Source organism: Maylandia zebra, linkage group LG10 (assembly GCF_041146795.1).
Source record: "Maylandia zebra isolate NMK-2024a linkage group LG10, Mzebra_GT3a, whole genome shotgun sequence".
Taxonomy (NCBI): domain Eukaryota; kingdom Metazoa; phylum Chordata; class Actinopteri; order Cichliformes; family Cichlidae; genus Maylandia; species Maylandia zebra.
Window position 1 is genome coordinate 25,796,728 of NC_135176.1, and position 27,296 is coordinate 25,824,023.

A 27,296-nucleotide genomic window follows, 5' to 3' on the forward strand; every position below is an offset into this window, starting at 1 on the left:
GTTCATTTATAAATATGTGCGCACTGTGCTGTCAGACACAAATACCTCTTCTCCACTGGCACACTGCACATCTGGATCTGGTTCTAGCTTCTGAGAATGAGCCTACAGCTACTTTTTTTTCTCCCAAATATAATTTGGCTCCTACAAAAGAGGCTTTGGTCTTCCCCTGAAAGAAAATCCCCAGGGCTGTGATTTATAACCTTAAGGGATTTTTTGTTGTTGTCATTGTTTTGTTTGTTTGGTTTTTATAAATGGATATCATTTACTTAAGCTTAAAAATATATTTTGTTCACCCCCCAAAAAATTCACAAATCTCTGTTGAGTCCCAAACTTAACTCTATGCAACCCAATCAAGCTTAAGTGCAAAGCTACTACCACAAAGGCCCATTTTGAGCCACAAAGACCCATTTTTTCCAGCTGTACAAGCAGCAGCAGGGAACTACACTACCTGACCAATAAATAAATGAATAAATAAATTATCTGGAACTGTATGTGTCCCAAAATGAGGTCAACTAACTGCCTCCTTCCCCCCCCCTTTCTCCTGGTCTGTCACTTTAACCCTCAACACACTTTCTTCACTACAAAATTCTTTAAAGATTTAAACGTTGTTTTTTTTTTAAAAGTAAGGTCTTATATTGCCATGGATACAAAAACAGCATACTGTCTTATTGAATCACACTGCTGTATTAATCCCCCAGCTACAAACAGTCCCCAACAAATGCACCATTTAGTCCTGCTGGAGTAATGTTTTCCAAAACTCCAGAGCGCAGCTGTTTTAGGAAAATTATTGAACCTAATAAGCCTGGAGTACAGACATAATGGGGAAATCTCAGTGCACCAAGAAAGAAACGAACATATTTTGATGCCAGAAGAAAATCAGAACATTACCATAATGCTGATTCTTTATCTCTACATTACATTACTCTGTGAAAGGGCTAAATTGTAGTGATAAGCCTCAAGATTTATTAATATCCTGCTGTTTAGTTTTTGTTCTCAAAGTCTTTTTTTTTTTTTTTTGTTTAAGCCTGAAAATCTGCTGCACACTACCTGCTCTGCACCAAACAGAAATGCAGCAAAAGAGCCCAACTTTGTGGAACAGCAAACCCAAAACAGAGCTAAAAGAGACGAGCTGGCCACAAAAGTGTGTCCAAAGTAATGACAGTGGGGGTCCATAAGAGTAGGATGAGTTAACCATTTGCCAACAACCTCATCATATTAATGAAAAAAAGGCAATGAGATGTCAAAATTGCATTCTCAACATACTTTTATAAAAATTTTACAGGTTTAAGATTATTTCATAAGCCCATGACTTTCCAGTATACAATTGGTTTGTAGCTCAGCCAGTAATCAGGAGCTCCAAAAACATTACACCAACACCTCAAGCCTGAACTTTTGATCCAATGCATGATGGATCCATGCTTTCATGTTTTTCACACAAGTCCTTGCTGTTTCTTTTTAACATTTTACATACCTGAATAACAAAACTACATAACTGTTCTGAAGTGGAGGCCAAGTTGATTAACTTCCAGGAGGAAACATCACATTTATTTTTCTCATAACAGCAGTCATATACTGGGAAAAATATAGTCTTTCTTAATTCACTTCCCACACATTAAAAGCCTCGTAATTTGACATAGAAAGATGTGAGAACCAGAGAAAGACGAAAACAAAGCGTCTTCAAAGGAAATTACAAAAACGTTTCTGTGTCCATTTAAATAGGAGTCTCCACATTACATCTGCCCTCCTCCCTCTTTCTTCTGTTTGGGCTTCTTCTTCTTCTTGGCTGCTTTGCTCTCAGACTCCGTTTTACTCTTTTTGGCTGGGTTGGGCTGTGATGCTGTCGCGCCACCATTGGGTCGTTTCTGTTTATTTTTCTTGTCTTGCTTCTTTTTGCCTTGTCCTTTCTCCGTCCCTGGTTTATCTGTGGAGGCCGTGTTGCCTGCTGCCGGCTCCAAAACAGGCTTATTGCGCTTCTTACGTTTTTTGGTTTCTGGCAGAAAACCCTTCTTCTTTGCGGGGCCCGACTCTTGTTCTGTCTCCTTCTCAGGCTTCGTTTTTTCAGCTTTAGGTTTCCTGCAACACACACAAGGTCAACATGACAGATTTTATTTTTAAAAAAACAACTGCTGTGGTCAAGAAATAATTTGTTTATGTAAATAAAGTGCTGTATGAATCTACGGTTAAATGTGACTCGTTGTTTAAACTGTCGTCAGCAGGACTAGAAAAGCACTACATAAACACACATTAAGTATGCTAATGAATTTATGGAGTGCAACATTCGGCATCTTTCTTTAAGACACCTTGAGGTGTGGGCTGGAGTACCCAGGGATCGAACCACTGATCCTCCGATTTGCAGTCAAACTGCTCTACCTCCTGAGCATCGTAATCAAAGCACCGAAAACTGAATCATCAATCAATTTGAAACTCTATTAAAACACAGATTAACTACCCCAAACCTAAAACTTCAGAACAGTTTGTCCTTTAAATGTCCTTTACTCAGTATGTGAGGATTATGGAACTGAGGCAGGAACTTCTAATGGACATGAACAAAATTCAGAACAATCTAATCCAAAGAACGAGAAGACACTTAACATTCGTCCTTGATAAAATGCTGCTACTACTAACACTTCAAAATCCTTCCTAGTTATGACTTCCCATTTATTTTTACATTTTATTCTAGCAGAAATTACAGCAAGTCATTTATACCAGCAGCACACAAAAGAAAGGCTCAACTTCTTTGTCCTAGATTGTATCTTTGTATATTAAATACCATCACAGGCTGGCTTTTTTACATCCAGAAAAACCCGAGGAGATATAGAACAGATGGAGGTTTATTTAATCAATACTGGATATTCCCTTTGAGCAAAAAGAAAAAAAAGAAAAAAAGTGGATACTTGGCTCAAGGTGTAGAAAAGAATAGTGTCTTATCGCTCAGACAGGAAATAGTGTTTCTATTACTCAGTCAAAGGGTTTCATAATGGCAGAGAGAAATGCGTATGCTCATCATCTGAAAGTGGAAAAGTGATTTCTCTCTCCCCGTCTCTGTGTAAAAGTGTTTCGTTCTTTCCTTTTTTTTCCAATAATGCTGGTCATTCTCATTTTTTATGCTATCAAATAAAACATTTGTACCTTCAAATGCCTTTAAAGACATTTGAAAATAGAGCTTTAAATCACATCAAACGATACTGGGGTATATTAATAAATGAATATGAGTTTTTACTTTACCATCTTTTCCAATCTGGGCATTTGAACTGAATATCAATCTTATACAGACTCAGAAATTTAGATTGTGGATGGCTAGCAACATGATCCATTTATTTCAGTGTTATTTGCTGTGCTTACTATTCAGCAGCAGTGGCTGCTGGCTGATAGAAGGAGAGCTAACATAGCTTGGAGGAAGCATACCACACTGCTTTCCTTATCCTGCTGTCTTAAGTGTAAAGCGACTTGTTTCATGTCTGCTCCACTCCACACAATAAGGAAGAGAACTACTGCAACCATGATTAAGAGCAGAATGCAGGAGATACTCAGGAGTCAAGATACATTTGGTGAATAATAATGCATACATGCATGCATGCATTATTTTTACACTTTCATGCATTTATCTCCCAACAGAGATAGTAGGTGGGGGGGTCACATCAGGAAGAGCATCTGGTGCAAATTCAGTGTCAAATCAAACATGCAGAGCTACCCGCTGTGACGACCATTTGTGAATAATGGAGTAGCTGAAAGCCGCTTTGACTTTTGTTTTAAAGTCAGGAAAGCAACTGTTATTTGAGCCTTTATTTGATACCGGATCAGTACTCGGTCATCGGTAGATAAGCTGAGCTATCAATATGAGGATCCAAATTGAAAAAGTTGGATCCCCGAAACTTTAAAGTAATCAGCATATGAAAGGAAACGATGGTTTGCAGAAAGGTTTTGTGAGGTTACAGTCAGCTAGACCTTCAAACACCAAAATGTTATCAGTTCATCTTAAACAAGGGAAGATTTTTGCCATTTATCAACAAGACGACCCATAAATCAGAACTCCTATAATCAGTGCAGAAGCAAAATCATCGCAAGGATGTCCATCATTAAAAAAAAATCTCTGCCACTGAATGAATCTGTGCTGTTTAATACGTGTCAGTATTACAGGTTGAGAAAGTCTGCAAACATTAAAAAACTCCAGAAATACGACTTAGTGCACCGATCTTTCCCACTGAGTCCTTCTTGGGGGTTGGCAGCTATTAAGTAAAAGCCTGAGGATTACAATATGCACCCAAGCATGGTGTGATTTATACTTGTGAGCTCCTGGCACCCATGCGTAGCATTTAACAGAAGAAACGAGGATCGAGAACATACCCTTACATTGAGCTTCATTAATACGAGTTAAAATAAGCGACCCCTAGCACCAAACTGGTGTGTGTGGGCGAGGAAATCTGATTACTCACTTGCTGCACGGACACAAGGACTTTGCACAAACCTGATTTCTTCCTTTAATCTGATTTCTGCACAAGAATCACCTCTATAGCTCTTCATTTCAGAGATGCCGAAATAACTCACGTTACTCCAAAGTGTTTCATCACAGCCCAGTAGGTGTCTTCCAGCTTGCCGGTCTTCTTGAAAGCAATCACGCTGGTCAGGGACTGCAGGACCTGCTGGAGGGGCTCCAAATCCACAGACAGCTTCTACACATAGCATGCAACAGAGTCAGAAACTGGAAACACTTTACCTGCTTCTTCTCATCTCAACACTCCATGCAAACCTACCTGCTGGTGAACGTGCTTGACTATAAACTGGCAGAGCTCCAGAGTTTTCACCGCCTTCTCCTTCACCACCTTGCTCTCAGCATGACCAACTTGTCGAAGACTCTAGAAAGATGATGATAATGGGATTAGACTCATGTCCATGTTGGCCTTAACGCCTGATCCTGCTGTTTTCATTTGCTTCTGATTTGACAGCTTGGCCCATTATGCAACTACTGTTTATGGCCGCTGATTTAAACCTCTTGGTAGGTGAAGATGAACCTAATCAGTCAGCATTATCTTAACCATGTCTCCTGTGTTTATTTAAAACATGAGCTAATCACATATATACACTATACTCTGGGACCTTTTTCCTTTCAGATAATGATGAATGAAGGGGCTGCTCACAATCAGAGCGGTGTACCTGAGAGGACCATTTTATATTAGATCCACTCTCTTGGATCCAATAGTGGGAAAAAAAACCCCAGTCTGAAAGTGAGTATTTGGCTCACTTGCACATGGCTTCAGTATTTGAACTCCAGCCATGATTAATAGGAGTATCTACCATTATATAGGGCAGAAATAGAGGGGAAAACATAATAGCTCCACTTTAAGTTCTCTCTTTAGTTTCTCAACTCTAAACTGTCTTTTTATTCCATTTCTGCCACAACAAAACACAGTACAGACTATAGAAACCAACTGCATCTCAAACCTCCCCCCACCTCCCCCTTAGAGTACCAGATGAAGGATATAAACATAATCAGACGTCATCGAGTAATATATAAAAATAAGTGGTCATTTTGTTGCAAACCTCACGTACAATAACGACATTATGGTTGCGTGTTAATAATAGCCGCTGCAATACCTCCAACAAAGGATATAAATGGTAGGATATAATTTCCCAGCAGATCGTCTAATGGTGAATCTGATCTTTTCTAAATGAATATGACACATAACGTCTCTAATGGCCAAATGTTAGAGACAAAGAGTCCTTTTCATCTAGAAAGAAAACAGAGAAGACATCACATTCATAACACGCTCACAGTAAGAGAGATATCTAATGGGATCTATGTAGCTTTGTACATAGCCAACATATGTAACAGTGCAGCTCTGGCCCATCTGCATTCATCACACGTAGCATCCAGGTCTATCTGCATTTCTGATAACCTGACCAATAAAGACCATGTGCAACCTTAAACTCCATTACTGCGTGTCAAAGGCATGCTGAAGACGTATATATCCTCTTTATGACTTTTTTTTTTTTTTTGCCAAATTGAATCTGGGATGTTTTCCCCAGTTTCCTATTTAATTTAAAGATACTACACTGGTGAGCTGTGCATTGAATAAACGATACATTCTGCTCAAGATTTTCTTTGAGTCCATCTGGCCTTTAAAAATCAGATCTATAACTGACATCTGAGGACATAAAGGGAATCAATCTGAATTAGATGAAACAACTCGAAAACATTTTGACCTGACTTCATCTGGACAGCTGCTTTCTGTGGCACTGAACACTTCTGCTACACTCAGTCTGGCTACATGTCACTGCCTATCCCTTCATACAGATGGAGGTGGAACTGGAAGGTGAGCGGGGACCTTCTCATGCTACCAGTTAGGGCTGGGCCATATTATAACATGGTAATACCGGTACAATGTTAGGCAACGATAAGAAAATGGAATATCGCGATAGAATGTGGGTAAAAGGCGAGTGCCAGTGCCTTCGTTTTCATACGCACACGGCCGAAAAAGCATGACGGCAACGGAGAATGAGAAGGGAGAAAGCGGATCATTGAGTGAAACTGATGAACCAGAATTAGTTTGTAAAAATGGTGCCACTTCAGTGATGTGAAATTGGAATTTGTCCGTCAGACACATTTTTTTGTAGAACATGCAAGGGGGCCGTCATTATTGCCGTATTTGTCGGACTAAGGCGCTCATAAATCTCGGAGTAATCTGGGTCCTAACCTCCCAAAGTCAAACGAACACTGCAGCATCACTGACAGTTAAAAAAAATTGTCTAAATTCTTTCATCTTTAATAAAACGATCAGCATTGCTGCTTTACCAGGTGTAACTATGAAGTTTAACATCCAGGCATCCATAAAAACAGAATTTATTACACTTAAAGGAGTTAGAAGCTAGCAGGAAGTTAGCTCGCTAATTTCGCTAGTTACCTAAGTATGATATAGCATGTTCTGACTGAGAGATTTCTGAAAAAATTCAAACATACAGCTCTGCTATCACTTCCAACATAAATGAAGACAGGAAACTAAACAGCAGTGACGTTTGTAAGGTTAGTGAAGTTGGGCTAGCTGGTTTATAATGATGTGCTACGTGATCGCTAGCGACACAGCTATGTTAGCATAACATTAGCACAGTGAAGCTGGAGGATGAGCGCTAATATTTTTCCACTCGATGAAAGTTAACGTGAGAGTTTCTGGTGGTTAGGGACAAATGCAATCACATGTCAGGATGCTACAAACGGACCAAACTTCAGTTAGGAAAACAACTGAGATAATCCATCCACAATACGAGGTTAGTCATTAATATACTGCACCAACACAGGAATAGAGCAGCTGCGAGAGAATTCAGCATTAATGAATCAATGGTAGGGAAGTGGAGGAAGCTCAGGTTTCGGCTTTCCCCATATTCCAAAAGTGCTTCGTCTCTTTGCTATTACTGCCGCCCGGCATAATTTGCAGACGATGTTGTTTGTAGCCGCTGCAATGCTTTCGACCAAAACAGGCGCAGCTTGATGATGACACCATCAACATGCTCTATCGCGGTAGAGCGGTATAGTCAAAATCTCTACCGTTGGCCAAATTTATATCGTTTCTACCGTATACCGTTTATACCGCCCACCCCTATTTAAAACACATTATAATGTAAATGTAAACAGCTAAAAGGACATTTTAATGTTTGCTCCAGTACTTTACTATCTATCAAAATAAAAGCCTCCAAGAACAGATTGCAGAGGTTTTTAATTTAATAGACACTTATATTTGAGTACAACTATATCATGTTCCATTACATATTACCATAAATGTTTAAACATTACTTATAAATATTAAAACAGAGGAACAGCTGAGTTGGATAAATGAAAGCCTACACCTGCATTTTTGAAATATTGTTATTATATGATAAATAATTCTTGATGGAAGAGAAAAGCTAGGATTTATGTGCAATTTCTTTGAAAACACTTTTTTTCACGACTAAGTTTCTAAAGTAGTACAGCTGGTCGTGTCGTTTGGTCTGGGAGGAAAAAGACAGGAGGTGGGGTTATTTGCAGAAGACCTGCAGAAGCATGCAATTAGGCATGTCTTCACCCTCCACTCTCTGGAGGACACACAGAGGACAGCAAGAAGAGCAGCGGCTCTAATCATCATTTATCACAGGACGATGCAATCTCATAAACCTTCTGGAATAATATAATAAAAATGCGAACAAGCCTGAAGCATGCTGGTGTATGAATGCCTCTACTTACAGTGAGGACATGATGTGCAGCTATGGCCTCATGCTGCTATACTCAAGGAAAAATGACTTTCAATCAGTTCCACAAGCAGAGGTTTACAGAATTTAAATGAGGGAAAAGGCCTGCCATCGGGTTCAGTGTCTTGCCTGGGGAGGCTTTGTCATGTGAGGGGCAGAAGATCAAATCGCTATCTGTGTGATTAGTGGATAACTCGCTCTACCACCTGAGCACTGGCTATAATGCAGAGGTGTGTTGACTCACCGCTGCCAGCTGACCTTTGACCTTCTCGCAGAGCTCGGTCCACTGAGGGCCGCTCAGCTGCTGCTGAACCTCCCTGCTTTGCATCGCCCGCAACACCAACACACACGCTTGACCCTGAACACACACACACACACACACACACACACACACACACACAAAATGAAGCAAGTAAGACAAAGAATTTAAAGTTAAATTGAGCACTTTAATCAAAAATTAGCATTTATGATTTTTTATAATGTGTCCATGGAATAAAAGGCAGCTCAGACACAATGCTAACAGAAAAATCTCACCTCATCTCATTTCGAGATAAGAATAAACATGCTGAAATGTTTTTTAGTTTATTTTAAATGTGTCAGACGCCACAGAAACACATTTCTGAGAAATGTATTATTCACAAGGCTGGTTATCTAGATCATACTCACAAACTCTTTCTTCGGGCAAAGTTACTTAAATTCCAGGATCTGGTTAATTACAATACATCCATAATTTTGTATAAAGCTTTTACTAAACTTTTACCGGCAAATTTACAAACTAGATTTGAAATTCGAAAAAAGGTTTATAATGTGAGAGGCTTTGGAGAATTCAAATTACCCAGAACTCGAACAACCCGTAAAGGCTTTTGTGTGTCTGTATGTGGTGTGAAAATCTGGAACAGTCTGAGTTTACAACTGAAACAATGCAAAAATATTCATAGATTTAAATTTCTCTACAAACAGTTGGTCTGGTCACAGTATACTCAATGATGGTTTTTAGTGTGCTCTATAATGTCTGTCCTCTTACCATTGCTGGTATGGATTCCAAAATAAAATAAAAAATAAAAAAGTGTGCGTATGTATGTACATATATGTACTTGTGTGTGTAGATATATAATATATATCTACACACACAAGACACAGTGGGAAGGAAAAAGTCCCTTTTAACAGGAAGAAACCTTCGTCAGAAGCGGGCTCAGGGACGGGCGGCCATCTGCCGTGATCGGTTGGGGGTAAAAGACAGAACACGGGACAAAAAAACCAAAAAAACATGCAGCTAATTTCTCACATAACTGCTGGCGTCTCATATAAATGCAGACAGATTGACGGCAGCATGTTGGCAGTCTCCACTGATGAGTGCAACTTGTCTGCAGTGAGTCCGTTTGCAATAGGGGCCTGACTCAACTGGTTGCCAGCTGATTGTATTCTGGATATATTCCTATATAAAAGTAAGGTTACGCTTATGTCATTTTCTAGTTAAATCACTGTTTTACAGCTACGTTGTCACTATACTTCTCTTATCCTTAAAGGAAACTCTTTAAAGGATAACTCTGGTGATACTCTAGGAGCAAAACCAGCAATACATTTATTATAAAGCAAGTAAACCCTATATGGTATAGAGTCTGTCGGTGTATTAAAATGATTTGTGATGTCACATGCTTGTTAATGTGCATGGACATGCTGTCCTGCTGCTGTAAATACTTAGTAGAGCGATAAATGTAAATTAATGCTTGCCAAAAAAGTGCAGTTTGCTCCCAGCTGTTTCAGTCTTTATTTATTATAAATATTTGTGAGCTATTTTTTAGTTTTATATCTCATTAAAGGAGGAAAAGCAGGGAGCTACTAAAAACAGTTGACTTTATTGCTTTTATGGAATCTGTTGACAATATAATAAATACAGAATATCACCAGTGCTATGTTTTAATATTGAAACACCATATGGTACAATAAGTCAAGGATCCAAACTCATGAACAGGTCTACTTATTCAGAGTGACACACCAACCGAGGACTGGGCATCACAGCTTTATTTGAAACTTTACTCTAGCAGACAGCACCATATGAGCCATATGTGCTCTAATTGTTTAACTTGCTCATGTGGGAGTTTTCCCAAAGTGAAGATGATCTTAAGTTCTCAATCAGTTAGTAAATGATATCATCTTTCAGTTTTATTCCCATGGCATGATGGGAGAAGAGAACTCTTTCATGTTTGTCATTTAGGATTAGGCTGCTTAACTGTTCCTATAGTAAACAACAAAAACAAAAAACAAAACAAACAAAATTGGGGGGTTTAAAACTTTTTACCTGCTGATGTTCTCTGACTCCAGATGTGATGTTCTGCACTGCTGTGTCCAACAGTTTCACGCATAAAACCTGCAAATAACACACAGGTGTCAGTTACTGCTTCAGAGGCGAGCGGCTGCACTCGGACGGAGGTGTGCGTTTTTACTCACGGGGAATCTGACGAATAAGTCGATGAACATCTGAGCAGTGAGTGGGCTCTTCCTCCGGCTCATGAAGGAGCACAGAGCATCTCTGAAGATAGTGGAGACCCGATCCACGTCGACATTACCCATGAACTTCAGCTGCACACATCAAATAGCAAACAGCAGACATCGGGGTTCAGATGCTAATTTAAAGCAAAAAGAACAAGCCTAAATAATAAAATTAGTCATGGCTGGATTCCAGTTAGCCATTTGTGTTTTTACTGGGAAAGCATGCGATTATTCAAGTAGACGATCGCTGCTACTCGTGCTACTACAAACACTTTCTAGTACAGGGTTGGAGCTCCTTTTGCTTTGAGCACTGCTTTAATTCTTCATGGCGTAGATCAAACAAGGTGCTGGAAACATTACATTTTAGTCGTTTTGATATGAGAGCATCACACAGTTGCTCAATATTTGTCAGCCGAGTACAGTGAACTCACTGAGTTCAAGAAACAAGTTTGAAATTAATGCTGCATCAGAAATCCAGACTCATCAGACCAGGCAACTTTTTTCTAATCTTTGATTGCCTAATTTAGGTAAGGCAGTGCAAATATTAGCCTCAGTTAGCAGCTGAAGAGAGAAGCTCCTGGTGTGGTCTTCTGCTGCAGTATCAGAGATGCTCTTCTGCATATCTAGGTTGTAACGAGTGGTTATTTGAGTTACAGCTGCCTTACTATCAGCTTGAAGTACTCTGGCCATTTCCCCCTGATCTATTGACATAAATAAGGCAATCAATAAGATGGGTATGTGGGAAAATCCCAGCAGATCAGCAGTTTGTGGAATACTCATACCCACAATGATGCCACATTCAAAGTCACTTAAACTGCCTTTCTCCCCCCACTCTGATCCTAGCAGTTGTCCAGGTGCATCTAATGAAAAGCAGTCAACTGTTTCATGTAGCCACTTGCCGCCAGACACCTCTCTCCATGACAGGAATTTGTATGCAAGCAAGACTTAAAGACATGACAGCACGACTAACTGAAGCAGCTTTGCAGTACTTTGATCTTGATTATGAGCAGCTGTGCGTAGGCTGCCTACTTGAATATGAGTAACTACATTGTGCACAGGTCTGTGGAGGGAAATCTGCAAGAAAAGAAATCTGCCAGTGCTACCGCGGCTAACATTAGCCACACTCAGCAAAATAATATTTGTTTAATAAAAAATGTGATTAATGGCTTCAATTAAGACTATTTTCTGAGTGCTTTAGAAAAGGTGATTAGTTAGTAGTTAGTTAGTTAGTAGGTAATTAATTTCTTTTCTTAATTAGTTGCTAAGAACAACTATAATTTTCACTTTGGGTATAAATGTGAGGAAAAAGTTGTGAGGTGAAAAATGTGGTGTATAAAATGATGTCAGAAAAAAAAAAATCCAAAACACAGAGAACAGAGAACAGAGGTGCCCCCCGAGTTCTGAGCGCTGAGGATGTTAGAATTAGGACCAGCAGTATTTCAGTGTACAGGCACAAACAAACAGAAACACACTTTCATTTGCATGTTTTAACAGATATTTGCACATCATTTAGATTGAAACTTGACTACTGTCGTGTCTGCTTGAATATTTGAAGAGAGAAGAGCCATTATTTAAAATAAAAGGCAAAAAAACCCCAAACAGATTAACGGTAACACTATTTGTGGAAAAAGAACATCCACTCACTGGTGTGGAGGCGTGAAGAGACAGATATGTCAAAACTGGGACAAACAAATCCCAAACTGTCTGCTGGAACAGAAGCTTATTTAAGGAATCTTTGTCAATACACTTTTAATAACAAGTCTTATGAAAACATCTGACAGCAGCAGCATCACGCAACGCTGGCGACGTGCATGGAACATCTGGTGAATGCCCCCCACCACCACACCACCACCAATCAGCCTGTCATTAAACTGAGGATTCACAGGACTCATTTCATTATTAACAGATCATTTTCTTAATTAAAATCAATATAGACAAGTTGTTTGGATTTAACTTATTGTTATCAAGCAGTCACTGATTTCATGATGTCATCGCTACAGTTAGCACAGACAGCGCTGGCATTAATATTGGCTTTCTGTAGGGCTCATGTTCGTGCTTTTCTCCTGCTGGGTATTAGCTCTCTTGGGATAATTAAGGCTTGACTGCACAACCAAAACAGGAAGAAGAAAAGTGCTTTCGTCTTCTCTGTAGCTATCAGTAGATTCCCTAAGGTAGCTGAAATAATGGATGGTAGAATAAAAGCAGTAACTGTGGAAGTGGCAAGAGGAAAGAGTGCCCCACTGGCCGAGAAAGCAAGTAAAAAATGGAGAATCGAGGAAACTGAAAGTAACTCAAAACTGGACCACAGACGGGCAAACAAGTAGAAGAAGAAAACTTTCTACATTAATGCTAACTTTAGTACATCCTAAATAGTAATGGCTGGTATGGCTTATTTACAGTAAAATTAAAACTGAACTAGTAAAAACTGCCATGAAAATCACAGGAAACAAATGTTTCCAGACAACATAGGAACAAAAATTGTCATTCATCAGGCGCATAAAATGGTTAATGATCCCTCCTGTATCCTTTTTCACGGCACGAGCTATTACCCTCAGGGAAACAGTACAAAGCAAGCGGCTATAAAACAAACCGCTATAAGCTCTCTTTCCTCCCAGCATCTATTGCACTTTTAAATAGGACTTAGCCCAATTTAAAAGCTCTGGAGCCACATCATCGTGTAATCGAATGTTTGCTGGTGTCATATTATGGGATTTATTGTGGGAATGCTGCTATGTTTAGCACTGTTTGTCCAAAAAAAATTTTCCCACGTGGGAAAATAAAGTTTATTCTTATCTTCTTATCTTAAAAGTTGAGAAAAACAGAAAATACTCAGAAGTGAGTAAGGACAAAAGTTCGTTCAAGGACAAGAGAATAATCTGGTCAAAAGGGGGCCGAGTTATCCAGGACACTCCTCTAACCCAGTAAAGTCCAGAAACAGACCTGGAATCTGGTGCACAGCTGAGCACAACATGAGAGAAAACATAAGAACAGTACCTGCCTGTTGTGTAAATGTTTAATTACCATCTGTCTACTGACCAACTGTGTGACCTACAAGCAAAAAAACAAAACAAAAACAGAAAGCCTGTCCTGTCCTTTATGTGACTTGTTTTGGGTAAAACTGGAAGAAAAAACACAAAAAAACAAAACGTACACATTCTGATCTAGACAGGCAACCCCCTGCAAGCAGGTAAACATGATGGCTGAAATTAGTGTGTGTGTCTGTGTACTTGTGTGTGAACATACGTCGGCCTGCTCCTCTGTGGTCTCAGCAGGAGGGGCTCCTCGCAGCACTTTCACCACATACAGAGAAGCACTGCAGGGAGAAAACAACACACTTAAGGCAAAAATAACTCTTCTCACACATTTAGAAATACGGTAGTGTCACATCATCTTCTCTTCAGCTCCGTAAAAAAACATCACTGCTGTACCTGAAGTAGTAAAGGGAGACTGAGGAGTCAGACAGCTTCTGGGATTTGGTGACCAGCTTCTCCAGCAGGTCATGGAGCTCCCCCTGTCTGTCACCGGCAGTCCTGCAGTAAACCTTGGACCTGCACAGGTGGTTCCTATAAAAACAGAGACATCAAACACTCAGGAGGACCTCAGGGGAAGCTGTCATTACTCATCCATTCATCCACTTTCTTAACAGCTTATCTGACTTACAGTTGTGGTCAGAAGTTTACACGTACTCGTCATGGGCATGAACGTCATGGCAATTTTATCCCCTTTGAACTGTTTTTATTTTTTATTCAGATGATTGTGCAGCCTACATCTTTAATGACTTCGAAAACAACAGGGAATTTGAATTTAATATGATTAATTTGGTCAAACTTATACATACACCCAGAAATATGTGGTTCAATGTCCCTTTGATGAGAGGTGCGCATCAACCAGATGCACCTTTGTCGGTTTCCTGGCTTTGTGGCCGAGTTGACAAAACCAGTGAAGGCTGTTCGAGAAACTTAATGTTGGCCTGCTTTATTTATTCCAAAACCAGTTTTAATGTGTTTTTGGGTGCACTGCCTTGTTGGAACACACAAATGTGTTCGAGTTTCAACCCAGCTGTTCATTTGAGGTGAAACTGAATTTTAAGGTACCGCTAGTCCTCCTTCATTACTCCACCATTCCAGTAACACTGGCAGCAAAACAGCCACAGAGCAGACCTACACCATGCTTGGTACAGTGGTAGATTTCTAAAGCCTCACCTTTACTCCTCCAAAGATATCTCTTGTCATTTTGGCCAAACAGCTCGATCTTTATCTCATCTGACCATAAAACATTTCCTGGGTCGTTCCTGAACATCCTAACCAATTTCCTCTCATCTGAGGATGATGCAGTTTGGATCTTCTTCCATACGTTGGCAAATTGGTGAAACATAAGAATAACTTGTACTTAATCTACAGTTTAAAAAAAAGGCTCCAGAAGACCTACCCAACTTCTGTAAATCCACATATCTCCTTAGATCACTTTCCCATCTGAGTATTGGTCAATCCAATGAGTGCTGTAACTGCAGTTTTGCAGGAGGGCTCGAGCAGCCATGTCAGTTCAGAACAGGGTTCAAAGACAAACACACAGAGGGCTGAAACCCTGACTGACCTGAACTTAGTACTTAGATTCAAAGACATGAGCTTGGGCCATGTTAAAATCTATCACCTTGTCTTTTAGATACAAGCTGGGTACCTGAAACCTTCAACCTACTGCTTAGCAGGGTAGGGTAAGAAGTGGATGTATGCACACCCTATTAATTCTGTGTGTGGTGGTGGGTTTGGAAGCCATCTGAAACCCCAGAGCAATAAAGTAAATTTTATTAATTTGAGAAAATCTGTTTTGTCTAATTCAGCAGATTAAATTGAAATTTACCCCACTGATGTTCATAAAGTCTGTTATTGTAAAATTGTTCCTCCAAACTGATTTGCTCTGCCCACGTCAGAGATCTAATACAGTTAGAGAAACTAAACGTTCAAAAGCAGCAATAGCCACTGTTGAAAGAACATAAGCCATTATCCTCTGAAATTCCTGCCATCTATGGATTTATAAATTGTCTCTCAGTTTCTCCAAATACACTCAAATCACCAGCTTTGAACTTGAAATTTTACAAATTGCAATAAATAAAATGAAGTAATACAAGCAAAAGTGTTTTGTAGTTGATCTCCAGTGGATAAAAACGCTGACGTGAACATTTCAAATTAAACATGAGACATAAATCGCAACACCAAAGATTTAAAATTAATTATGACACTAACAGTCAGCTCAGTCCACAGCTCACATGTGTTTACCTGAATATGTCTGCTGTCCGGCGCAGGAAGTCCTGCTCCTGCTGGTCACTGCCGGAGCTCATTCCTCGCTCGATAATGGCGAGCAGAGGCTCAACCAAGCCGAGGACGAGAGGGCTGCCAGCCTGCCGCGCCACAAACACTTCAATCAGGTCCAACACCTACAAGAGCAAAACAATGGGATGAGAAAGGTCTGTATTTTACTTCTCGCCGTCTCTCCTCTTAGTGTCATGCTGTGCTGGGTTAAAGATGTGTTTGACAGGACTGAGCTTAAGCTACCTTGATCTTAAACTCTCTGACCAGCGTCTTCTCCTTTTGTAGTTTTGTCTTCTCATCCTTCTTGGCCTGGAGCTTTTTCTTCTGCTCTGAGAACAGCGCTGACAGACTCTTATCCAGCTCCATCATGGCTTCATCATCCAGATCTTCATCACTGCTGGCATCCTCCACTGTGGCCTGAATATGAAGTACAACTGTGTTACTTTGACATTGAAGCACTGAATTATAGCTCTAGCCTGAGGTCTCTGAGGTGAAACATCTTCTGTTAGGCTCCACCTAAACTTAAATTATTCTAGCTGAGCTTCAAACACATGTAGTAAAATTAATAAATGGAACTGGGAGGGAGGTGGGTTGCAAAGAGGCTTGCAGTTATGCTGCAACTGAAGTCGGGCTAAAAGAGCTTAAACAGCAGACAAAATACAGAATACTTGCTCAGTTTTTATTGCATCTTTCTAAAAATTAGCTGTTAAACAAGTTACTGGTGACGTTCTGTTGCAATTTTATCTTCCTGCTTTAGGCTAAAGGATGACAATGGCATTACAAAATACAGCCCAAAATGTGGTGCTGAGGAATACAATCTCGTCATCCTAATCTCTAATGAAGAGAGAGGTGGACTAATGACAAGATGTATGATGAATATTAATTTGCAGGATTTTGCTTTTTTGTAGATTTCATGCCAGCACTGTGGACGATGCTGACTTAACGGCTGTGAAATTTTAATTTTGGTCACGTTTTCTATTTACGCACATAAAATTTGCTCCCAGGATGACAAAGATTAATGCACTTAATGACCACGGTGTCTTTACACAGAACACTTTGGTGAATCCTAATGAACACTGCTGCTGTGATGAGCCTCTGCTCGGCCTTAGTGGGCTCTTTGTATTAAAAGTTCATTTGAAATCGGAGCGGACAAGCTGAAAAGCCTGACCACCCACCAGAGCATTCTTCTGCTGGAGGACCTTCATGAGCTCCATGCGGAAGTTCTGGTCCACTGGTTCCTCGTCCATCTTCTCATCTTCCCCTTCCTCCTCCTCCATTGCTTCATCTTCAGAGTCGTCATCCTCGTCGTCGTCGTCGTCATCATCATCATCAGATTCATCAGATTTGTCATCCTGAAAAAAACAAAAAAAAAAACAACTGAATAACTAAAATAAACGTTTTGTGTCTAAAAGAATAAACTGTAACCGTAAAGATAGAAACAATCGGCATGTGAAAGATAAATAATTTATGTTTGAGTAGAATTCAGTGCATAAGACAGAAAAAGGTTGATAACAGAAAATGCGTTTGACAACAACTGACCTCCATCTCCTCATCATCTTCCTCGTCATCCTCCTCGTTTGTTTTCTTCTTTTGTGTTGCGTTTGAGTCATCTTCGACAACCACAGCGGCGTCCTCTTCGTCATCCTTCTCTGGGTCTAAAACCTACACAAAATGTTGTTGTTACAAATAACACCGACTTTGTGCGGAAATCGCTGATGCATTCCTTTTTTGGCTGTTTGGCAAAATTAAGCAGGAAACTCATTATTTTAGGCAGATTTTACAAAAAATAAAAATAAAAAATTGCCGTGGCTAACCAACACATTACTCTTCACACAGGCTGTTTACCTGCAACCAAAGCCTCCACAGGTCAATAGCACAGGTGCAAAACAATCGTAAACAAAAAGCGTCCAATACCAGAAATCTGTTGTGTTTATAGATAAAGGCATAAAATAAATTTGCTCCATGGCTTTACTTCTTCAGGTCTGTGTAATCAAAGCCGAAAATAGATATCTGGCCTAAAATTAGAATAACATTGCTTATCTAGTTCTCTACGTAGCTATTACATAAATAAATAGCTACAGTTAAATAGCTGTTTGAAAATGGTTCCACAGAAAAGGCGTGAAAACACACTAACTTCATCGCAAACACATGTTTTGATTTGGGGGTTTTATGAGCAAACTAATAACAGTAGAAAGCTGCAATCTGGCAGTTTTCCTATTAAGATGTGTATCACCACCCTGGAAATTTTTTTTCAGGGGAATTGGAGATGGTCAGATTGGAAGCATTTGCTCAGTTAATGTGGAATGAACCAAAAGTGTCATCAGGAAACCCTGAAAAACGCAGAAACCCCACAGCACTCTTGGTGTATCTTTGTCACATGACAAAGAAGTGGTCATATTTAGGTCATGTGATGAAAGAAGAACAGAAAAAAAACTTAACTAATAAAAGGCTCTGGTTAAAGTTACATTACACTGATAACCTGACTTGTGTTAATTTCATGAGTGTCTACAGGGAATCCCGATAATGACCCCATATGTGTTACTTACATCTAAGATGGCGGTGAGGGCGGCTGCAGTAACGTGGGGGCAGATGGAGGAGAAGACCGTCTTGCACACCTGTCTGATATGTCTGCTCTGCTGGGAGAGCAGCGACAACAAGATGTCCACCATCACCTCCACCCACTCGGGCTCCTCCTGTTCTGTGGCTGCATTTCAAAACATCCAACACATTCATACACTTAAAAGCAGCACTCGCTTATTCATTCTCTGGCTTCCTAAGAGAAAGCACAATAAGCTAAGAACACAAAATTCTTTTAATTTTAATTGGAATAAGCCGATTATTAAGAAATTCTGCAGAAGGTGAACAAAATTATGCCGAATAATCTGCTTTTAGCTTCGCTTTTGGTCTCCACCAACTGCATGGACATTTCTACAGGGAGTATGAATTAATTTAGTTGATTAATTTGATCAAAAACGGGAGTAATTACTGATACTTAAATACGGAAGTTCAGTCTTACCTTAAAAAAAAGGTACAGCTTACAGACCGTCAAATATGACGCTAAAATATGTTTGGATTTCTAGGTTGTTCTGCTCACTTTCATTTTCTGTGAGGCATATTTCAAAAGTTTGGGCATAGCGAGGTTGTCTGTGTCCTGCTGCTTTGAGTGTAGGAAGCAGTGGGAAGGTAAGCACAGACATGAAAACAATGTTGACCTTCTCATAACTCCTGGCATTGCCAAAAATGCTCAAGCATTTCTTTATATATATGAAAAGAGATGTGCTTCGTGATGCTGCTGCTTTTTATCACAAGGCCTGACCTTCTTTTTTCTTTTTCTTTTTGGCCTTCTTCTCCTGAGCCTTCTCCATACAGCTCTGCAGGTCTTTCATGATGTCCAGCAGCTCCTCAGGGGCCTTTGGGAAGACAAGTGTTACTACGCTGCTCTTATTCAGCTAATTTAGGTTTAATGTGTACAAATAACCAACTGTAAACAAGCTGATGGATGCTGTACCTTGAAGAGATGCATGCCGACCAATAGGAAGAGCTGCTGGAACGCGCTGCTCTCTGCTGTTTGGCTTTTCTTTGCCTTCTTCTTCAGGTTTGCCACAGACTCCAGCATGCTGGAAGAAAACAAATCAAAAATGGCACAGGTGAATAAGCAAAACTCCTTTAAATGTAAAGATTACATCATATTCCAGCTTCCCTACCTGTCCCAGGCTTGTCTCTGCTCAGGGCTGAAGGGCTGGCTGCTCTGGACGTGTTTTGGCTGGTTAAGCAGGGCTTGCGCGTACTGAACCAGGTGGTAGATCCACATGGTGCCGTCAGCCGTCACACCCAGAACCCGCTTTTGGCTGACAGCTGCACCTTCGGTTGCGTCCTCAGTGAGCGGCATGTGGTGCATGGACAGGAGAAGTCTGGGTAGCGGAAAAACAGAAGACAGCTGAATGACAGCTCAATTTTTCTTGAAGAAAAAGATCAGAGAAATAAAGTACAGCCATCAGCGGGTGATATTTAAAAGTTGCAGAGAAAATGTCAATTCTCACCCGAAGAAAGAATTAATGAGCACGGCTCTGGTTTTATCGTCGATTGGGACAGAAAGCTTCGTCTTTGTCTCCGAGATGTCGGCCGAGGCCTTCTTGGCGCTGAAGAAAGCATGGAAAAAGACAAACCTGGGGAAAAAAAACAAAGAAACACTAGTGAATAACCTCCTCTTCATCAAACAAAGAACTTCACAGCGCTCAAACAAGTCTTACCTGGCCACATCCATGATGAGATCCTCTTGCTTCTTCACCTGGTGGTTGTCAATGATGGAGGCGAGCCGGGAAACAATCCACTTCCTCAGGCGGAATACAGATTCCTCCTTCCTGAGGAAAGATAATCAACAAGTTGCATTCATCCACTTTCCGTGCCTCTTTTGCCCTGTTCAGCACACATTCTCTGCACGATCTAGCAAAAACAACAGCAGATGCACTCACTGATCTTGTCCTCCCTTGCTGCCCTTCTTCTTGTGAGTACTGATGTCCAGCAGCTTGTCCAGCTGAGGCTGCAGGAATATGTCCTTAAGCCATTCCACATAGCCCTGCAGAGCTGCAGGCTGAAGGTGCTGCACCACCTTCCACACCGACGGCACCACGGGGTAGCCTCTGTTGGTGAGGGAGGAGAAACCCACCATCACTGCCAGCTGTTTGTCTGAGTCCCGACAGCCTTCCAAGAAGTCCGACACAAAGACGTCCATCTCAGGGGCCAGCTTGAAGCGGTCCGGTTTCTAAGAGTGAGAAAAGATGGAAGCGGACCTACATTAGCTTTAATATGTGTGAGCACGGCTTTAACATGGTGACTTGGCACTGATTCTGCAGGAAAGAAACCCTCATCAACAAGCTGGAAGTGATACAGTGCTCTACAAACCAGTGATATTGCTGCTTGGTGTCAACTAAAGTAAAATGATCACATGACCTCTGTGTTTGGTGAAAGACTGTAGGTCATTTGCTGGGAAATTTTCACTTTATGAATTATAGGCATGGCACATTTTACTACACAAATTACTACAAGTACAGTAACACTAGGCTCATTTTAGCAGGTCTTGTAGCAGAAAGCATTGCAAGCAATCTCCTCTAGTGTGCAGATTTTATTAGCTCGTCCCATTAGATGACATTGAAGAGTGGAAGCTGTTCTTTATAGTCAAGTCTAGACGGTGGCACTGACCTGAGCAGACACTACGTGTTCCCCATAGTTCATCATCACCTCTCCAGACAAGACGTCCTTCAGCTGGGCTGTGGACAGCAGAGGGAGGGTGCTGCCCAGCAGACGGAAGCTCATGTAACTGGACACAGATGGGAAAGCAGCAGAAGGGCTGAGCACAATGACATAATAAACAGGACAAATCAAAGAAAAAAGAAGAGTAAATCCTGCAGAAACAGGTGTGCTCTCTCTCCACCTCTGTCAAGTGTTACTAAAGCAAAGCAGCAAAGTGAGCACTAAACACAGCGACAATATAGTGTCAGATTTGCTGTTGCAGATTAAATCCTACACCCTCCTGCTCCAAGTTTGACTTTAAAATCAACACAAACTGCTGAGTTATTAATTTTCATGCTAAATTCCTGACATGAAGATGTCTGCACTTACGTCTGATACAGGATAACGAAGTCAGTGGTATTAAAAAAGTGCTGTTTCATCTAGTGCAGCACTCAGTTGTCTACCACAGTTAGTTCACATCTGATAAAACCATTTCCAGTGAGCATAACAATATTTAATTACTTCATTTTAAAGGGCTAACTGTTCAACGGGCTGCAGGCTCCCTCTAAAGCTGACAGGACTCACTGAGTTGGCCCCGGCTGTTCCTTTAACATGCCATCGGTGATGGCTTTATTCCAGAAGAGCTCAAAGCTGTCTTCCTTCAGAGAGAGCTTCAGGAGGTCCAGGACCACTGCTGGGAGGATGCGCTCCTTCTTCACAGCGTGGGCTGCCGTCTTCAACACTTCTGTTATTCTGCCAGACATCAGATTAGACAGTTCAGTCAGAAGCTGCTGATTAGCAGACCCAGAAGGGGAAAGTGGTGCATAATTATAGGATGCACTTACAGTAGTGTAGCCAGCACAGAGCAGTGCAAGCTAAAATGAACATTCAGATCAGCAGCAGAAGATGTGCGTGTTTGTGAAAGCTTCTTACTTGGGTATGTTGTCAGCGTTGATGATGGTGGAGGAGCCCAGCAACTTCTTCAGTTTCTTGGGTTTGAGGGTTTGTGGGAAGCGCTGCAGAGCTACCAGCAGCAGCTGCAGCTGCTCCGGAGTCCTGAAAGCAGATTCCAGGTCAGTCTGCAGGGCTCCCATGAGGACCTCCTCAAACACCTCCTCAGGGACCTGATGGACAGGATGACATACACTAGAGTCAGAAAACCCCTGAAAATAGTTGAAAAACACTATTTTTGTAGCAGTAACTAGGCTGCAGCTGTCACCTCAGCGAGGATGTCCATCATGGTCTTGGTGGGTAGGTCCTTCAGGTGTTGTTTGTGCTGACTGAGGCTCTGCAGGAGCTGCACACATCCCAACACCACCTGCGGCTCCTGCACAGAAACAAGACAGAGAGCTCAGAGACCACAACGTATTTGACAGAGCATCAGCTGTCCTGGATCTCCTCTGTCACCTGGATCTTAAATCTCTCGTGAAATTTACAACCGCACAAAGATCTGAAAGTGATGATGATGACACGATTGGTATCCCTTAAATATTTGCAGGCATCCTCAGTATATTGTCTCAGGCACATTCTCCTCTTTAATGCAGCAAAATTTTTTCCAAGAATGCTAAAAATGTGAGAAAACTTACCTTAGAGAGGCGGTTGGACTGGTGAAGGGCAAGAACACCAAACACGTTTCCAAACATAGCATTTCTGGAAAATTTCTGAAAGACAAAAGATGAAACAAGTTCAAAGATTGCATTCATCGATTTTGGTGCTAAAAGAGACCAAACACCCAAAACTCACCTTTTTAGCTCCTTGCAAGTTGTGCTTTTCTTTGATTCTGTTGAGTATACTCTGCAGGGAGACATCTTCAAAGGCACTCAAAACCTAAAAATAAGGGAAACTTTACTGCTTAGCTCAGTTATTATAGAGCACTTTCCTAACACTAGCAGCAAAACAGCATTTGTACACACTTCAAAACCCACATTAGGACCAATATATTCAGTTCAATACTCATCTTAAAATAAGGCAAAACTAGCACTTTAAATTGCATGACGCTGTACAGAAGGTGATACACAAATAAAGGGAGACTGTCCATGCTAGACAGAAAGCAAAGGATGATTCATTCAGGAGGTATGTCCATGTTTGACAAGGGGGAAAAACAAATTCCAGTGTACGTAATGACACCCTGGAAACTTCTGGCTACCACCCTAATTTAAGATGAATATAAAGCGGGGCTTTACAGCTGACTGGTTAGCTTTTAACATGATCACATCTACTCCTTAGACTTTTGAATTTGCTCTTTAATGAAGAGTAACAGCAACACATCTTGACCACTTTATTAGGTATATGTGTACATGCTGATGTCATAACCTATTGCTATACAAAGCTTATAGTGACACTTTTGTACGTACAAAAATGTGCCAAAAAAAAGGTGTGTATAAGTCTTTTACACACAAATCATCGCTTCTCTCTCTTTGTCTCTATCTTCTTTGTCTTCTTCATCTGCTTCTGTGACTTCTGTGACATTTGCCTCTTTCTCCTCATCTTCATCTTTGACATCTAAAGGTCATCACGGCAGATCATCTGAACATCCCCCCAGCATCTTCCTCTGTCGTGCCAACGCTCTGCAATGTCTTCCTTATCTACACATCATCATAAACCTGCTCTCTGGTCTTCCTCTTTTCCTCCTGGCTGGCAGCTCCGTATTAAACATCTGTTATCCTTCCTCTCTACATCTCTAAACCAACCTCAGCGTCACCCCTCTAACTCTTTAACATCTTTGAGATCAAAGCAGCTAAAAGCATCTACTCCCAGAAGCTGGAAGAACGGCTCTCAGCCAACGACCCTGCGTCAGTGTGGAGGGGCCTGCAGGAAATCACCAGCTACAGACGCCCCCCACCCACTATTGAAGCAAACAAAGACCTGGCCAACGAGTTAAACACTTTCTATTGCAGGTTTGAGACGGACAGACTCCCACCCCCCACCCTCCCCTCCCCAGGGACATTGCTTCAGACATTGACCCCCAACACACCTTCCACCTCTCCCCCCTTCACCCTGCCCCTCCCCAATCAAGACTCAACTACCACCCCCACCCTCCCCAATCCAGACTCAACGACCACCACCACCCTCTCCAATCCAGACTCAACGACCTCCACCACACCTTTCACCCCCCTTTCCTCCTCCAGGAAACTCAGAATACACACTCAGGATGTGAGCCGACTATTCCAGAAACAGAAGCCCAGGAAAGCCCCCGGACCAGACGGCGTCTCTCCCTCCTGCCTCAAAACCTGTGCTGAACAGCTGGCTCCCATCTTTACTCGCATCTTCAACAGATCCCTGGAGCTGTGTGAAGTTCCCTCCTGCTTCAAACGCTCCACCATCATCCCTGTTCCCAAGAAACCCACCATCACAGGACTGAATGACTACAGACCTGTCGCCTTGACGTCTGTGGTCATGAAATCCTTCGAACGACTGGTGTTAGCCCATCTGAAAGACATTACAGGCCACCAGCTGGACCCTCTGCAGTTTGCCTACCGGGCAAACAGGTCGGTGGATGATGCAGTGAACATGGGGCTGCATTACATCCTGCAACACCTTGACCGCCCGGGAACTTATGCCAGGGTCCTGTTTGTGGACTTTAGTTCGGCTTTTAACACCATTGTGCCTGAACTTCTTTCCTCCAAACTCTCCCAGCTCAGCGTGTCACCAGCTACCTGTCAGTGGATCACCAGCTTCCTGACAGACAGAAAGCAACAAGTGAGGCTGGGGGAGATCACCTCTGAAACCCGGTCCCTCAGTATTGGTGCCCCTCAAGGATGTGTCCTCTCACCACTACTGTTCTCCCTCTACACTAACGACTGCACCTCCAAGAACTCGGCTGTCAAACTCCTAAAGTTTGCAGATGACACCACTGTCATTGGCCTCATTCAAGATGGTGATGAGTCTGCATACCGGCAGGAAGTTGAGCGGCTGGTACTCTGGTGCAGTCAGCACAATCTGGAGCTGAACACTCTTAAGACTGTAGAGATGACAGTGGACTTCAGGAGACATCCCTCAACTCTGCTCCCCCTCACCATATCAGACAGCCCTGTGTCAACTGTGAAGACCTTCAAGTTCCTGGGTACAACCATCTCCCAGGACCTGAAGTGGGAGACCAACATCAACTCCATCCTCAAAAAGACCCAGCAGAGGATGTACTTCCTGAGACAACTGGGGAAGTACAGTCTTCCACAGGAGCTGCTGATCCAGTTCTACACTGCGGTCATTGAGTCTGTCCTGTGCTCCTCCATCACAGTCTGGTATGGAGCAGCCACTAAACAGGACAGGAGCAGACTGCAGCGGACTGTACGGGCAGCAGAAAGGATCATCGGCACCCCCCTGCCCTCCATCCAGGATCTGTACCTCTCAAGAACCAGGAAACGGGCAGGGAAAATCATCGCAGACCCCTCACACCCTGCACACAGACTTTTTGATCTGCTGCCCTCTGGCAGACGGTACAGAAGCCTGCAGACCAGGACCACCCGACACAGGAACAGTTTCTTTCCCCTCGCCATCTCCCTTCTTAACAGTTGACCTGTCACACTGCTCCCACTGCAGCTGCACCTTATGTACATTTTGTAGTATTCATTCCACCTCATTCATTTCTGTATTTTATGTATATAAGTTTAGATTCGTTATTTATAGTTGGTTTACACAGCTTTGTGTATGTATGTGTAATGTGTATATATAGACACTTGTGTGTGTGTGGGTGTGTGTGTGAGATTTACATTGCTGTGCTTGAGAGCCACCATCTACCGAAACCAAATTCCCTGTATGTGTCTGCACATATACTTGGCCAATAAACACGATTCTGATTCTGATTCTGATCTTTGGTTCTGCCACCTCCAACTCAGCTTCCTATTGTTTTGTCAGTCAAAGTCTCCAAACTATACATCATAGCAGGTCTCACAACCATCTCTTAGCACATAAAAGCCACATCCAGGAATTTTTATCACTTATGAAGATAAATAAAGAGGATTTTTGTTATTAAAAGTAGTGTTGAACTCCTGCACTGTGTTTATTACCCCCAACCCTGAAACAAAGAGATGTGGCTGAAGCTGTGGATGTGTGCGCAGAGGCAGGGCTGCAGACAAAGATAGATGGGGATAAACTCCACTCACCTGCCCCAGAGCGAGGCTGAACCCAGGTCTCGCAGTCTCCCGTGTGTGAGCCAGTCCATCCACCAGCCTTTTAAAGGTGTATTCCAACTCATCCTCCTGCAAAACATGAAGAAAGATGATTTAAAACTTTGAAACTACAGACACTTTAACACTGTGTGGAATCATATATATGCTGGAATATACTTATACAAGAAATACTACATACTAAACCTCAGACATTTTTATAAGTGCACTCTTTATGCTTCATCCTTGACCCTTGACAGTAAAATACTTTACTGTGCTTTACAGTATTTCTGCTTGCAGTACGGTAAGAAAAGGTTTACTATATTTTTAAGTAATTTTATTTAATGTTTTGATTCTTATACTGTATACAAGGTATTTTAACAAGTTTTGATAAAGTAGGTAGTTACGGTAATAGTGCCTTATGTTAATAATATAGGCCTGAAACTGTTATATGAGTATTTAAATTCTTGATACTTGAAATACTTCAGTGTGCCAATGACATCCTGTATGATATCCAGTCATATAATCAGTTACATATGAAAACATCTCCACCTCTCTATACGACACTATGTGTACAACTACTACTTCTAAAACTACTAGTGGAAAACTTCTGAGGAGTACATGTGCAGCGGGACCACGCTCCGTCTCTCAGTGACACCGATCGCAGTCTGCCTCACCTTGTTGTTGGTTTTTAGGTACTGTATCAGGTTTTCCACCGCCTTCAGTCGGACCTCTTGATCCGGTTTGGCCAGGTCCCAGAAGAAGTCGAGGAAGACCCGGTTCTGCTGCAGGTTACCGGCGGGCCGGAGCGGTTCCGCCGCCTTCACTGAGAGCTCCACCATCTCTACAGACATCTGTTCCAAATGCCACCACCACCTCAACTCATGCTGCTGCAGGGGGAACACGTGCCTCACTCACGGAAACTACATCCGGGTCAACTCACCAGCCATGT

The 27,296-nt window shown here is 41.7% G+C and overlaps 1 protein-coding gene across 1 annotated transcript; it reads right to left on the minus strand.

The window, feature by feature from the left end:
- Positions 1-1,246: 1,246 nt before the first annotated feature.
- mybbp1a (MYB binding protein (P160) 1a) lies at positions 1,247-27,267 on the minus strand. Its single transcript, XM_014409258.3, has 27 exons — positions 27,022-27,267; positions 26,342-26,437; positions 22,983-23,066; positions 22,826-22,900; positions 22,459-22,566; positions 22,173-22,363; positions 21,825-21,992; positions 21,210-21,327; positions 20,483-20,772; positions 20,261-20,371; positions 20,051-20,176; positions 19,715-19,921; positions 19,519-19,627; positions 19,327-19,420; positions 18,557-18,714; positions 17,550-17,672; positions 17,186-17,362; positions 16,254-16,427; positions 15,978-16,135; positions 14,133-14,267; positions 13,948-14,017; positions 10,663-10,794; positions 10,514-10,582; positions 8,459-8,572; positions 4,752-4,853; positions 4,546-4,670; positions 1,247-2,073 (listed from the first exon to the last, which is right to left on the minus strand). Exons 1-27 carry the CDS (start codon positions 27,196-27,198, stop codon positions 1,731-1,733), a joined length of 3,834 nt encoding a protein of 1,277 aa, XP_014264744.3. The 5' UTR covers positions 27,199-27,267; the 3' UTR covers positions 1,247-1,730.
- Between the last annotated feature and the right edge of the window lie 29 nt (positions 27,268-27,296).